Source organism: Leopardus geoffroyi, chromosome A1 (assembly GCF_018350155.1).
Source record: "Leopardus geoffroyi isolate Oge1 chromosome A1, O.geoffroyi_Oge1_pat1.0, whole genome shotgun sequence".
Taxonomy (NCBI): Eukaryota; Metazoa; Chordata; class Mammalia; order Carnivora; family Felidae; genus Leopardus; species Leopardus geoffroyi.
The window spans coordinates 85,977,012-85,993,166 of record NC_059326.1 but is presented as its reverse complement, the minus strand read 5'-3'; the positions used below and the strand labels follow the sequence as shown (position 1 = coordinate 85,993,166).

The window sequence follows — 16,155 nt, the reverse complement described above, 5'->3', positions numbered from 1 at the left end:
TGTAAAGTGACTACAAATTTGCTACAGAAAACCATCCTGTGTTCCTTTAAATTCAGTGACTGCAAATGAATTGATAGAGTGTTTTTCCACTCAACTTAGTTTTTTAAAAATGTTTATTTTTTAGAGACAGAGAGAGAGAGAGAGAGAATATGAATGATCCAGAGAGGGGCAAAGACAGAAGGAGAGACAGAATCCAGAGCAGTCAGCAGGCTCTGAGCTGTCAGCACAGAACCCGATATGGGGTTCCAACCCATGAACTATGAGTTCATGACCTGAGCCAAAGTTGGACACTTAACCAAGTGAGCCACCCAGGTGCCACATTCTTCTAACCAACTTTAAGAATCATCAAATAATATAATCAGTGATGTTTCAACTGGGAGGGCGGCAAAGCAAAACAATACAGACATGCTTGGTATGCGGGTACTTTATTAAATGTTGATACAGCTGATTTTTTCCCCAAAGTTCTTTGGCTTAGTTATTTTTCTAACTCTCTTTATGAATAAGAAAGATGAACTTCATAGAAGTTAATTAAAATGTAAACTGGAAAGAAAACTCTTGGAGATGCATACTTTCTCTGTCTCTCTTTGGCTTTCCTAGTCTCAGGTACAGCTCCTCATATTCACATTGAGCCTGGCAATAGGATGGACATGAAGATGACCTGCACATCCATGGGGTGGTATCCAGAGCCTGAGGTACAATGGAGGGACCTTCAAGGACTGAGCTTGGCACCAGCCTTTGAGACAAAGAAAATAGAAGAAAATGGACTGTTTCATGTGGAATCATCTATCACAGTTGATAAAAATTCAAGAGCAGATGTGTCCTGTGTTATAAGGAACCTAATACTCAGTGTGGAGAAGGAGGTGCATGTCTCCGTAGCAGGTCAGTTTCCTCCAAAGTTGATATCTTGAGAAGTCCCTGCTGATCAGGAAGTTCTTACTGATAAAGACCTATGACTGACACACCAGAAGGATATTCTAATTTATCCATTTCTAAATTTTAATGCAGAGAACCTGGAAAAAGTCACATTCTGTCTTGTTTTATATTTCTTCTTATGATGGAAATGTCATTCTTCTACTTTATGCAGATGAATACATGAGTGGAAAAAAGTAATAACGTTTTTGAGGAAACCATCAAAGTTCTTTCTAAACTTCTCCTAATCCCACTGCCTAGGGAAAGCATCTTTTCACAATTTTCTGTTTTCTCCCATCTTTCAAATTGAATTTGAATCCTGGCAGTGCCATTTATCAGCTTCATGGTCGTGAGTAACTATTGACCTGCCTGTGCTTAGTTCCCATGTGTTAAATATGGATAATCATAGTGTCTACCTCATAAAGTTGTTATGAGTATTAACTCTTATGATTAATAGCACAGGCAGAGAAGAGCTCAGACATTCCAATAACTATCCAAAGTGACAGTTCAAAGAAATAGTTTGCCCATGTGATCTCTTCCAACTTCCTGGATATACAAATATCCTTATTTGAAGTATTGTAGCCTGTCAATAACATTCTTTATCTCTTGTCCTTTCTAATCTTTCCAGCTTCATCCTTCAGCCCTGTCTTCCTTTGCCTCCAATTCTTCCTACCCCTCATTCATTCCCAGAACATATTCACCCATGCAATATCCCATGTAGGCTGTTATTGACACATTTCTTCTATTTTTCCTCTAACCAAAGGTTTCTTCCTGCTCCCTCTATATTTAACCTTAACCTCTCAGAAAGCTATTCTGTGTTAAGTGCCCTCTTTATTCATACATTATTTTGATTATATGTTTCACTATTTCCCTAGAATTAATATAAACTTCTGAGGATACTGTGTCTATTTTTTATATCCCTGTTACTTAGAAAAATACCGAGCCACAATACATTTTTCTACAATGCACAAATTTTTGTATCACCTTTAATCAGTAAGTGAAGTGACATTTCCTTTGTGCTTTGGTTTGGGACATCACATTGGTTTAAGTTAGTTTGAAAGAAAACTTGAGGTGGAAAATGTGAAAGAAGCAAACACATACACCATGATAGAGAAAACATTTTAAAAATGCTCATATATTTATATATACATATATACATATATGTTTGAAATCATCAATTAAAAATTACACAGACATTTTGGGGCACCTGAGTGACTCAGTCAGGACCTCTTTTGAAGTAACAGCATTAAATAAAAGAATATAAAAACGATACTCATTTTTACAGATTTTATTTGCTAGCTGACACATATCTCATAAGAAATGGGGAATTGAAATAATCTCTGTCTCAAGAACCTAGACATGAATTCCATTTAGCTTATCATCCAAGATGTCACAATTTTTCCTTTAATCTTTGGAAAAGCTCCACATGCTTCTTACTCATTGGTATATTGTCAAACTCACATATATATTTATATAGAAAATAATCAGATAGAAAAGACACATGGCAAAGTCAGTGTGGGGTCTCTAGCAGAAATAATGGAGAATAGGATGAAAAAAATACTTAAATTCATTTTTAGACTTTCATTTGTTGTAAGAGTATTATTTGTTGCAAATATAATAATATTTGTTAAATTTTGATTGTGGGTACATGGATGCCTGATGAATTATTTGTATGTGTTCAGCATATTAAAACATTTGATAATTTATAAAATAAACATCTGAGTCTCCATATATCAAGAACAGGAAAGGAAACTGAAGCCTCTTTAGGATTCCAAAATTCTTTAGAATTGCAGGGAGAGGTAGATGAGGCTTAGAATCTGTGCTCTTCCTCATAATGTCACCTAAAGGAAAACATCTAGGGATTTGTTCCCAATAGCCAAGTCTCTGATAGCAAGCTGAATACTAAGTGAGAAATTTTATATTTTTCAGATACCTTGTTTCCTGAGGACTGTCCTTGGGCAGTGGGGTTTGCAGTTTTCCTGTCTCTCCTGGCCTTTGGTGCAACAATCAGTGTTCTATTTGTGTGTACCCGAAAAGCCAAAGGTAAAGTTAAAAAATGGTGAATTGGCCTCATTTTTGGAAGAATTAGAATATAACAGTTACAAAAAATTCATAACTGATCTGTAGGTGGTCTTTAGCATTTAAAATTGGGAATAAGAAAACCTGAACAGACGCATCCACAAACTTATGGCTTTGAATGTTTGTCAGAAACTAGAGGTTATCTGATGAAGGTCAATTACTTCATCAAGGAAAAAAAAAAAACATGCTTGGTTTGTTTATGTACTGACACTTAAATTTGTGGGTTCAGAAACAAGATTATATAATGCTTTGTTTATGTGTTTATTTATGCACCCAGAGATAATCAAATTCTCTACAATATAATTTAAATGAAATCTTAGTGTAGCATTAGGATGTTTTTTTTCTGTTATCAGAATGCCACTTTTCTCTAATATTGGGAGAGGGGGCAGAAATCAGTATAGCGGTATTCAGAACATTTCTTTGTGAGCAAAAGCAAGAAGATATTAACAAATTAGAGCTTTTTCCAGGCCATGAGTGCCCGTGACTGCCTAGCCCCAGCCCCTAGAAAATAATGCATCATAAGAACCCATTTTTCTCTGCTATTGCTTGATTAGGTTTCTCTACATAGGCCTGGCTACCCACAGCCTGTGGCACTTCTGTCCCTCACTCTCAATGTGTTCAGTGAGTTCTTTAAAGAAATGCTCTGTTCAGAAATAATATTTGTGCCATAGATAGGCTTAGGTCATTATTCCTGTAGAACTATGATATATTTCTATTTACATTTGTTCTACATTGATTGAATTTCCAGTATCTTGAAGGTTACTTTCCTGCCAATGTGATTTACCTCCACTAGGTAGGAGAAGAGAATCAGGGCAGTGATCAAAAGTAAAACAAAACAAGCAAACAAACAACAAAACAAAACAAAAAAAACACAAAACCCTGACCATAAAGAGAAGCATTGCATTGTGTTAAAGTTCTTCTCTCATCACCTGTCAGTTCACAAAAATGATATAGTTCATACTCCTAAATTTTTATACAACTTAGAAATCCCTTTAAATATCCAATATTGTCTACTTGGTCAATATGAAAAAAAATGTTTTTTTTTTCTAAAAATGTGAGAAATATATTTTCATGGCAGAAAAAATGGTATTTATCAGTTAGAGCATAGCTGATAAATTTTATTTAATTGAAAACAATTGTTAACTGTACTGGAATTAAAATGAAAAACTTAATAAAAATGTATAGCTGACAAATAATACTACGTTAGTTCCAGGTCTACAACAGATTGATTCAAGAACTCTTCACATTATGCTTTGTTCACCAAAAGTGTAGCCACCATCTGTCACTAACAGCTATTACAATACATAAATTATATTACTTAAGCTGTACCTTTCATTCATGAGACTTACTCAGTTCATAACTGGAAGCCCATACCTCCCACTCCCTTTTACCTCTTCCTCCTCCAGTCCTGCAACAACCAGTGTGTTCTCTGTATTTATGGTCTGGTTCTCTTTTATTTGTTTGTTTTGTTTTGTTTTGTTTTCCACACATAATTGAAATCATATGTATTTTTCCTTTGTCTGACATCTCACCAAAATACCCTCTAGTTTCATCCATGTTGTTGCAAATGGCATGATCTTATTATTATTTTTGGCTGAATAATAATCCATTGTATAAACAATATTTATTCTTTCATCTTTCCAAGGCATTTAGGATATTTCCATATCTTGGGTGTTGTAAATAATACTGCAATAAACATAGCAGAGCATATATATTTTTGAATTACTTTTTCCATTTCTGGGGGGTTAAATACCCAATAGTGGAATTACTTGATTTTACCGTATTTCTATTTTTAATTTCATAAAGAAACTTCCTGATATTTTCCACAGTGGCTGCACGAATTTAGCTTCCCACCAACAGTGCACTAGGGCTCTCTTTTCTCCATATCCTTGCCAACACTTAGTATTTATTATATTTTTGATACTAGTCATTGTGATAGGTGTCAGAAAACATTGCCTGGTTTTGAATTGCATTTCACTGATGATTAGCGAGGCAGTTGACGATTATTATATGTGTCTGTTGGCCATCTTGGAAAACTTTCTATTCAGATACTGGGCTCATTTTTTAAATGAATTACTCATTTTCTTTTTCTCCCCCCCCCCCCTTTTTTTTTTTTTTTTTTTTTTGCTGCTGATTTCTTTTAGATATTTTAGATATTAAGCCCTTATCAGAAATATCACTTACAAGTATCTGCTCCCATTCAGTAGGTTGCCTTTTGCTTTGTTGATAGTTTCCTTTACTGCACACTTTTTTTTTTTTTTTTTGGTACAGTCCTAGTAGTGTACTTTTTGCTTTTGTTGACCTTAGCAGACGTATCCATTAATACGTTGCTAAGATCAATATCAAAGAGATTGCTGCCTATGTTTTCTTCCAGGAGCTTTATGGTTTCAGACCTCAGATATAGGTCTTTAATTTATTTTTATTTTTGGTACGGTGTAAGAAAGTGAGTCAGTTTCATTTGTTTGCATATAGTTATTCAGTTTACCCAAGCCATTTATTGAGGAAGATTTTTTTTTCTCCTATCGTGTATTCTTGCCTCCGTTGTCATAGATTAACTGACCATAGAAGCATAGGTTTATTTCTGGGCTCTCTCTTTAGTTCCATCGATTTGTGGGTTTCTTTCTTTTTTGTGTATCAATAAAATACTTTTTTAGTTATTACAGCTTTGTGGCATAATTTTAAAATCTTGGATTGTGATATATCCAGCTTTGTTTTTCTTTCTCAACATTACTTTGGGTATTCAAAGTGTTGTGTGGTTCCATACATTTTATAATTATTTGTCTTATGAGAAAACTGCTATTGGTATTTTGATAGGGATTACATTGAATCTGTATTTTGATTTGGGTAATATGGATATTTTAGCAGTATTAATTCTTCCAATCCAGGAGCATGGAATATCTTTCCATTTGTTTTTGTCATCTAAATTTCTATAATCTATATTTTATAGTTTTCAGAGTACAGGTCTTTTTCCACTTTGGCGAAGTTTAATCCTGGGTATTTTATTTTTGAGTGCAATTTTGAATGGGATATTTAAAGACATTTTTTTTCTACAGCTTCATTATTAATGTTTAGAAATGCAGCTGTTTTCTGTATATTAATTTTGCACCATGAAATTTTACCAAATTCATTTATTAATTTTCATAGTTCCTTGGTGTATTCTACAGGGTTTTCTAAGTATAATATTTTGTCTTCTGCTAAAAGGCACAGCTTTCTTTCTTACTGATTTGGATGCATTTATTTCTGTGCATTGTCTGATTGGTGTGGTTATGATTTTCATTACTTTTTTTTTTCTTTTTAAGTTCCATTTGTTTTATTGCCATTTATTTATTTATTTATATATTTATTATTTAATATAATTTATTGTCAAATTGGCTAACATACAGTGTGTAAAGTGTGCTCTTGGTTTTTGGGTTAGATTCCTGTGGTTCATTGATTACACACAACACCCAGTGCACATCCCAGTGCCCTCCTCAATGCCCATCACCCATTTTCCCTTCTCCCCCGCCACCCCTCATCAACCCTCAGGTTGTTCTCTGCATTTAAGAGTCTTTTATGGTTTTCTTCCCTCCCACTCTGTAACTATTTCCCCCACTTCCTTTCTCCAATGGTATTCTGTTAATTTTCTCAATATCCACATATGAGTGAAAACACATGATATCTGTTTTTCTCTGACCTATTTCACTCAGCATAATACTTTCCACTTCCATCCATGTTGCTGCAAATGGCATGATTTCATTCTTTCTCATTGACAAGTACTATTTATTGTATATATAAATCACATCTTCTTTATCCATTCATCAATTCATGAACATTTAGGCTCTTTCCATAATTTGGCTATTGTTGATAGTGCTGCTATAAACATTGGCATACATAAACCCCTATGAATCAACACTCCTGTATCCTTTGGATAAATTCCTAGTAGTGTTATTAGTGGGTTATAGGGTATTTCTATTTTTAATTTTTTGATGAACCTCCACACTGGTTTACACAGCGGTTGCATCAGTTGGCATTCCCACCAGCAGTGCAAGATGGTTCCCTTTTCTCTAAATCCTAGATAGCATCTATTGATTCCTGAGTTGTTAGTTTAAGTCACTCTGACTGGTGTGAGGTGGAATCTCAGTGTGGCTTTGATTTGTATTTCCATGGTGATGAGTGATGTGGAGTATCTTTCCATGTCTGTGTGGGCCCTCTGAATGTCTTCTTTGGGAAAGTGTCTATTCACGTCTTCTGCCCATTTCTTCACTGGATTATTTGTTTTTTGGGTGTTCAGTTTGGTCAGTTCTTTACATATTTTGAACACTAAATTTATCCAATGTGTCACTTGAAAATATTTTTTCCCATTGGACCAGTTGCGTTTTACTTTTGTTTATTATTTCCTTTGTAGTGCACAACTGTTTTATCTTGATGAGGTCTCAATAGTTTAATTCTGCTTTTAATTCCCTTGCCTTTGGGGATGTGTTGAGGAAGAATTGGCTGCAACTGAAGTAAAAGAATTGGTTGTGTCCTTTTTCTTCTACAGTTTTGATGGTTTCCTGTCTCACATTTAGGTCTTTCATCCATTTTGAGTTTATATTTGTGTATGGTGGAAGAAAGTAGTCTAGTTTCATTTTTCTGCATGTCGCTGTCCATTTCTCCCAACATTTGCTAGAGACTCTTTTCCATTGTATGCTCTTTCCTGCTTTGTCAAAGATTAATTGGCCATACTTTTGTGGGTCCAATTCTCGGTTTTCTATTCTCCTCCATTGGTCTATGTGTCTGTTTTGTACCAATACTGTACTCTCTTGGTAATTACATCTTTATAGTAGAGGCTAAAGTCTGGGATTGTGATGCCTCCTACTTTGGTTTTCTTTTTCAATATTACTTTGGTTATTCAGAATCTTTTGTGGTTCCATACAAATTTTAGAATTGTGTGTTCTAGCTTTAGGAAGAATGCCAGTACAATTTTGATTCAGTTTGCATTTAATGTATAGATTGCTTTGGGTTCTATTGAGATGTTAACAACATTTATTTTTCCAATCCATGAGCATGGAATGTGTTTCCATTTCTTTGTTTCCCCTTCAATTTCCTTCATAAGTTTTCTATAATTTTCAACATAAATATATGTTATATCTTTGGTTAGGTTTATTCTTACGTATTGTATGGTTCTTGGTGCAATTGATAATGGTACCAATTTCCTGATTTCTCTTTCTGTTGCTTGATTATTGGTGTATAAAAATGCAACAGATTTCTGTACATTGATATTTTACCCTGTGACTTTGCTGAATACTTGTATCAGTTCTAGCAGCATTTTGGTGGAGGCTTTCATGGTTTTCCATGTAGAGTATCATATCATCTGCAAAAAGTGAAAGTTTGACTTCTTTTTTTGCCAATTTTGATGCCTTTTATTTCATTTTATTGTCTGATTACTGATGCTGGGACTTCCACCACTATGTGAAACAACAGTGGTGAGAGTGGGCATCCCTGTCATGTTCCTGATATCAAGGGAAACACTCTCAGTTTTTACCCATTGACAATGATATTAGCCGTGGGCTTTTCATAAATGGCTTTTATGATGTTTAAGTATGTTCCTTCTATCTTGACTTTCTTGAGGGTTTTTTATTAAGAAAGGATGATGTATTTTGTCAAATGCTTTTTCAGCCTCTATTGACAATATCATATGGTTCTTATCCTTTCTTTTACTAATGTGTTGTATCACATTTATTGATTTGTAAATATTGAAGGAGCTCTGCAGCCCACGAATGAATTCCACTTGATCATGGTGAATAATTATTTTTATATGCTGTTGAATTTGATTTGTTAGTATCATTTTGATAATTTTTGCATCCATGTTCTTCAGCGATATTGGCCTATAATTCTCTTTTTTTGTAGAGTCTCTGTCTGGGTTGGGAATCAAAGTAATGCTGGCTTCATACAATGAGTCTGGAACTTTTCCTTCCCTTTCTATTTTTTGGAACTTTTTGAGAAGGATAGGTGTAAACTCTTCCTTAAATGCCTGGTAGAATTCCCCTGGGAGGCATCTGAGCCAGGACTCTTATTTGTTGGGAGATTTTTGATAACTGATTCAATTTCTTCACTAGTTATGGGTCTGTTCAAATTTTCTATTTCTTCCCATTTGAATTTTGGCAGTGTGTGGATGTGTAGGAATTTGTCCATTTCATCCAGGTTGTCCAGTTTGTTTGCATATGACATTTCATAGTATTCTCTGATAATTGCTTGTGTTTCTGATGGATTGGTTGTGATAAATCCTTTTTAATTCATGATTTTATCTATTTGGGTCCTCTATCTTTTGTTTTTGAAAAGTCTGGCTAGGGGTGTATCAATTTTGTGTATTTTTTTCAAAATAACGGCTCTTTGTTTCATTGGTATGTTCTACTTTTTTTTGTATTCTATATTGTTTATTTCTGATATGATCTTTATTATTTCTATCCTTCTGCTGGCCTTGGGGTTTATTTGCTGTTCTGCTTCTACTTCCTTTGGGTGTACTGTTAGATATCGTACTTGGGATTTTTCTTATTCTTTGAGATAGGCCTGGATTGCAATGTATTTTCCTTTTAGGACTGCCTTTGCTGTGTCCCAAATGTTTTGGACTGTTGTGTTTTCATTTTCATTTGTTTCCATATATTTTTAATTTTCTTCTTTAATTTAATTTAATTTAATTTCTTCTTCTTTAATTGGTTGACTCATTGATTTTTAATAGGATTTTCTTTAACCTCCATGCATTTGGAGGTTTTCCCAATGTTTTCCTGTGATTGATTTAAAGTTTCATAGCATTGTGATCAGAGAATATGCAAGGTATTATCTCAATTATTTTATATTTATTGAGGTCTATTTGTGACCCAGTATGTGATCTATCTTGGAGAATGTTCTGTGTGCACTTGAGAAGAATGTGTATTCTGCTGCTTTAGGGTGAAAAGTAAATATATCTGTAAAGTCCATCTGGTCCAGGGTATCATTCAGGGCCATATATTTTCTGTATTGATTTTCTGTCTGGATGATGGGTCCATTGTTGTAAGTGGAATATTAATATCCCCTGCCATTACTACATTCTTATCAATAAGGTAGCTTATGTTTGTGATTAATTATTTTATATATTTGTGTGCTCCTGAATTGGGAACATAAGTATTTATAATTTTTAGCTTTTCTTGATGGATAGATCCCATAATTATGTTATAATACTCTTTTTCATCTCTTGTATCAACCTTTATTTTGAAATCTAATTTGTCTGATATAAGGATGGCTACTTCAGCTTTCTTTTGAATTCCAGGAGTATGATAGAGGGTTTTCCAACCCCTCACTTTCAATCTACAGGTGTTCTCAGGTCTAAAATGGATCATTTTTAGACAGCAAATAGATGAGTCTGGTTTTTTATCCATTCTGACACCCTGTGTCCTTTAATTGGAACATTTATTCCATTTTAATTCAGTGTTATTATTGAAAGATATGGGGTTAGAGTCATTGTGTTATCTGTAGTTTTCATATTGTAGTGATGCCTGGTCCTTCGTGGTCTTTGCAATATTCCACTCACAGACCACCCCTTAGGATCTCTTGTAGGGCTGGTTAAGTGGTGATGAATTCCATAAGTTTTTGTTTGTCTGGGAAAACGTTTATCTCTCCTACAATTCTGAATGATAGGCTTGCTGGATAAAGGATAGTTGGCTACATATTTTTCCTATTCATAACATTGAAAATTTCCTGCCACCCACTTCTGGCCTGCCAAGTTTCAGTAGATAGGTCTGCTACTACCCTTATGTGTCTACCCTTGTATGCTAAGACCCATTTATCCCTAGCTGTTTTCAGAATTCTCTCTTTATCTTTGGATTTTGCCAGTTGCGCTATGATATGTCATGCAGAAGATCAATTCCTATTACATATGAAGGGAGTTCTCTGTGACTCCTGCATTTCAATGTCTCTTTCCTTCCCCAGATTGGGGAAATTTTCAGGTATGATTTGTTCAAGTACACTTCATGTCCTTTTCTCTCCCTTCTTATTCTGGAACTCCTATGATTCAGATATTATTTCATTTCATTGGATCACTTAGCTGTCTAATTCTCCCCTTATGGTTCAGAATTTTTTATCTCTCTTTTTCTCAGCTTCATCTTTTTCCATAATTTTATCTTCTATTTCACCTATTCTCCCCTCAGCCTCTTCCATCCTCACTATCACTGCCTCTAGTTTATTTAGCACCTCATTTATAGCATTTTTTTAATTCATCATGACTACTTTTTAGTTCCCTGATATCTGCAACAATAGATTCTCTGCTGACTTCTATGCTTTTTTCAAGGCCAGTGATTAATCTTATGACTATTATTCTAAATTCTTGTTCAGTTACATTGTTTATATCTGTTTTGATTAATTCTTTAGCTGTCATTTCTTATTGGAATTTCTTTGAGGAGAATTCTTCTGTCTTGTCATTTTTTCTAGTTTTCCATCCCTTCTGCATTTTAAAAGCTTGTTGTGTACGCTGCACCTGCGAGCACTACTATATTATAGAGTGGTCATACACTGTCTAGGCCCTGGCCATTCAGCAGGTATTTCTTGGAGTATGTTACTTGCTCTTTGTTTTTGTGACTCTGGTTGCTTTATCTCCCTACTCAAAGTGATGTTTTGGAACCTCCACCAGGTGTGCTTTGATATGTTCATGGAAGTGGCCCTATGACCCTCCACGTTGTCCCCATGGGCCCCTGGAGATGTCTTTGTCACTTTGCAGCCCATACTCTTGGAATTCAATGTCCTTTGGACTCAACACTGCTTTTTTTTGAGGGAGGAGGGAACTTTGGGTCCCCCTACTTCTCCACCATGTTGTATCTCCTCTTCATTACTGTTTTGAATACAAGTGACAAGAATGGACATCCTTCTCTTGTTCTGTTGTTAGAGGAAGAGCTGTCATTTTTTTAACCATTATATATGATAATAAGTGTGGTTTTCCCATGTACAAAATTAATTACATTGAAGTATGTTCTCTCTAAACCCATTTTGCTAAATTTCTTTATCATGATAAATATCAAATTATGTCAGCTGGTATTTTCTGCATCTATGGAGATGATTACATAACTTCCATCCTTTATTCTTTAATGTGTTATATAATGTTGATTGATTTGTGGATACTGAACCATCCTTGCATCCCCAGAAGAAACCCCCTTGATCATGGTGAATGACATTTTTCAAGATATTATTAAAGGTGGTGTGGTAATAATTTGTTGAGAATTTGCATCTGTGTTCATCAGGAATATTGACCTGTTTTTATTTTGTTTTGTTTGCTTTAATGTCTTTGGTTTTGTTATAAAGGAAAACATTTTTTTAATCTTGGAATTATTTGGAAAATTAATTCGTTTTACATTTTTTGGAATAGTTTGAGCAGAATCAGTATTAACTCTTCTTTAAATTATGTGTGCAATTCACTTGTGAATACATCTGGTCCTGTTGTTGTATGTCAAGAGTTTTTGGATACCAATTCAATATTATTACTCAGAATTGGACTGTTCAGATTTTCTGTTTCTTTGTGATTCAGTTTTGGAATATTATATGTTTCTAGGAATTTATCCATTTGTTTTGGTTGTCTAGTCTGTTGGTGTCTATTTTTTCATAGTGGCATAATTATAATCCTTTATATGTCTCTGGTGTTGGTTTTGATTTCTCCTCTTTCATTTCTGATACCATTTATTTGGGTTCTTTCTTTCTTTCTTTCTTTCTTTCTTTCTTTCTTTCTATAAGTGTATCTAAAGGTTTATCAATTTTGTTTATTTTTTCAAATGACCCCGCTCTTGGTTTCAGTGATATTTTCTATTTTTGTCTCATTTTATTTATTTTCATTCTCATCTTTATTATTCTCTTCCTTCTACTAACTTTGTATTTTGTTTCTTCTTTTTTTTCTAGTTCATTTAGGTGAAGTGTTGATTGTTTATTATGTATTTCTTGATCTTGATGCAGGCATCTATAATATTGAATTTCCCTCTTAGAACTCTTTGCTGAATCCCAAAGTTTGTGAGAAGTTGTATCTTTATTTTCATTTGTCTCCATGTATGTTCTTATTTCCTCTGATTTCTTAGATTACCCATTTCTTGATTAAGAACATATTGTTTAGCCTCCTCATGCTTGTGTGTGTGTGTGTGTGTGTGTGTGTGTTTTCCAGTTGTTTTCTTGTAAGTAATTTTTAGTTTCTTACTGTTTTGGTTCAAAACATTCTTCTCTTGATTGCAATTTTCTTAAATTTATTGAGTTTTTGTTTGTTTGCTTGTTTGCTTTGTTTTGTTTTGTTTTGCTTTTGTCCTAATGTGATCTATTCTGGAGAATGTTCCTTGTGCACTTGAAAAGAATGTGTATTGTTATGTTTGAATAGGATGTTATGTATAAATGTGTTAAGTTCATCTGGTTTAATTTGTCAGTCAAAGACATTGTTCCCTTATGGATTTTCTGCCCTGCTGATCTCTCCATTGAGATTAGTGGGGTACTAAGGTCCTTTACTATTATTGGATTACTGTCAATTTCTTTTTTTTATGTTTGATAATATCTGGTTTGTGTATTTAGGTGCTCTAGTATTGAGTGCATTGATAATTACAATTGCTATATTCTCTTTTTGGATTCATTATCTTTAGATAGTGTCTTTCTTTTTCACTTCCTAGAATATTTGTTTTTAAGCCTATTTTGTATAAGTACATCTAACCCACATTTTTCTTCACTTACATTTTCATGGCAAATACTTTTCCATCCCTTCACTTTAATCTTTATATGTCTTTATGTCTGAAGTAAGTCTCCTTCAGGCAACAGGCAACATATGCATGGGTCTTTTTTTTTAATCCATTCTATCATACAACATCTTACATTGAAGCATTTTGAACAGTATATTTTAAATAATTATTGATAGGTACATTATTGTGCTTTTATTTGTTTTCTTAGCTTTTTTCATCTTTCTCAGTTTATTTCCTCCCTTGTTCTCTTTTTTTGTGATTCGTTACTTTACTTCATGGAATTATTGGCTTTTTTCTTTATATTTTTGTAATACCTAGTATAAGTTTTTGGTTAATGGTTACCATGAGGTTCATACATAAGTTCTTAAGTATATAACATTTTAACATAAGTTCATGTTCAATTAAATTCAAATACATTTCAAATGAACTTCATTTATCTTCTCACTCTCCATTTTATATATCTATCTATATCTATATCTGCATCTGCATCTAAATCTACATCAACATCTACATTTATATATATCTATATCTATCTATCACTATCATCTATCATCAATCTATTGATATCTATCTGTCTATGTATCTATGTACCTATGTATCTATCTATCTATCTATCTATCTATCTATATCATCTCTCTCTATCTATATAGTCATATTTTACATCCTTTTATGTTGTGAGTCCCCTTATCAAATTTTTTAGATATAATTGATTTTAATAGTTTTGTTTTTTAACCATTATGCTGACTTTTTACATGTCTGCTCTACTAACTTTATTGTATTTTGCTTTTACTCATGATTTTTTTTTCCTTTTATAAATGTCTTCCTTCTCATTATGGTCTGTTCGTTTTCACTTAAAAGTCCTTTTAACACTTATTGTAAGGCCTGTTTAGTGGCTATAACCTCTTTTAACTTTCCTTTTTCTAGGAAAGTCTTTATCTCTCTTTGAATTCTGAATGATAGCCTTGCCATCTACACTGTTCTTGGGTTGTAGTTTTTATTTATTTTTTTCTTTTCAAAACTCTGAATACAGTAGGTCACTCCCTTTTGCTCTACATTTTTCGGCTAAAAAAAATCAGCTAATGGACTTATTGGGATTTTCCTTTTTAGTAACTACTTGCTCCAATATTTCTGCATTTATGTATGTATGTATGTATGTATGAATGTATGTATTTAGTACAAAGGGGGATGAGGCAAAGGGGGAGAGGGAGACAATCTCAGTCAGGCTCCACTCTCAGCATGGAGCTCTATATAGGGTTGATCTCACCAACTTGGGATCATGACCTGAGTCAAAATCAAGAGTCAGACACTAACATACTGAGCCACCCAGACACCCCTCTTTTTTTGCTTTTAAAATTATCTCTTCATATTTAGTCTTCCATATTTTAACTATTAAGTGTCATGGTGTGGACCTCATTGGATGTCTCTGAGCTTTGGTACCTGGATGTCTGTTTCCTTCATCAAGTTAGTGAATATCTCCACTACTATTTCTTCAAGTAAGTTTTCTGCCTCCTTTCTTTTTTCTCTTTCTGGAAACCATATGATGCAAACACTTATTCACTTGATATTATCTCATAGATCCTTTAGTTTACCCTCATTTTTATTTATTTTTCTTTTTACTTTTCTTCTTGGGTGCTTTCCATGACTCTGTCTTCAAGATCACTGGTCTAGTCTCCTGTATTCTCTAAGCTACTGTTGATTCCCTTTCACACAATTTTATTATAGTCACTGTATTCTTCAACTCTGATTTTTATATTTTCCTACATATGTTAAAATTCTTACTGAGTTCATTTACTTTCCACACCTGTGAGAATATTTTGGAACATTACTTTGAACTCTTCATTAGGTATATGATTACCTCCATTTCATTCTGTTGTTTTCTTGACATTTTTTCTACTTCATTTGGAACATATTCTCATTTTGCTCATTTAGTGTGTGTGTGTGTGTGTGTATGTGTGTGTTTCTTTCTATGAATTAGGCAAAACAGCTCGTTTTCCTGAACTTGAAGAAATGATCATGTGTATAGTTATCCTCTGTGTAGACTGTTTTTAGTGCATTTGGCTGGATGGCTGGAACTGTGTTTTCCATGGGCTGTGGAGCAGAATGCTCAATATACTCTGGCTGCCATAAAGGTGTAGCCAAATATTAAGTGGGATCTGGCTGTGGTAATACTGGGATCACCACACTTAGGGGTCTCTGGCAGGGCTCCGTATCTGAGGTGGGTTCTGGCCAGGTGTTCCCTGGACATTTTGTGGCAGGGCTTTCCCTGGTAAGATGTTTGGAGTCAGACTGATGCAGTCCTGGAGCGTTCCACTGTGTTTTGCATGTCACCATGTGACATCATGGTGATTCAGCTGGAGCTGTACTGAGTGTAGACCCAGTGTGCCCTGGTGTATACTGCACTGGCTCATCATTAGTGTAGTGGCTGGCTGGTGTGGACTAGGTCTGTGGATCACTAAGGAGTTAGCCAGCTAAAGGTTCTGGA

At 34.3% G+C, this 16,155-nt stretch overlaps 1 protein-coding gene across 12 annotated transcripts in view; it reads left to right on the top strand.

The window, feature by feature from the left end:
• Positions 1–16,155, top strand: part of LOC123600802 (butyrophilin subfamily 1 member A1-like) — a 78,713-nt gene that overhangs the window by 16,311 nt on the left and 46,247 nt on the right. For all 12 annotated transcript variants that reach the window (XM_045483259.1, XM_045483240.1, XM_045483223.1 and 9 more), the window contains exons 3-4: positions 598–879; positions 2,839–2,952. In XM_045483259.1, coding sequence (XP_045339215.1) covers positions 598–879; positions 2,839–2,952 — 396 coding nt within the window. The remainder of the gene's footprint in view (positions 1–597; positions 880–2,838; positions 2,953–16,155) is intronic.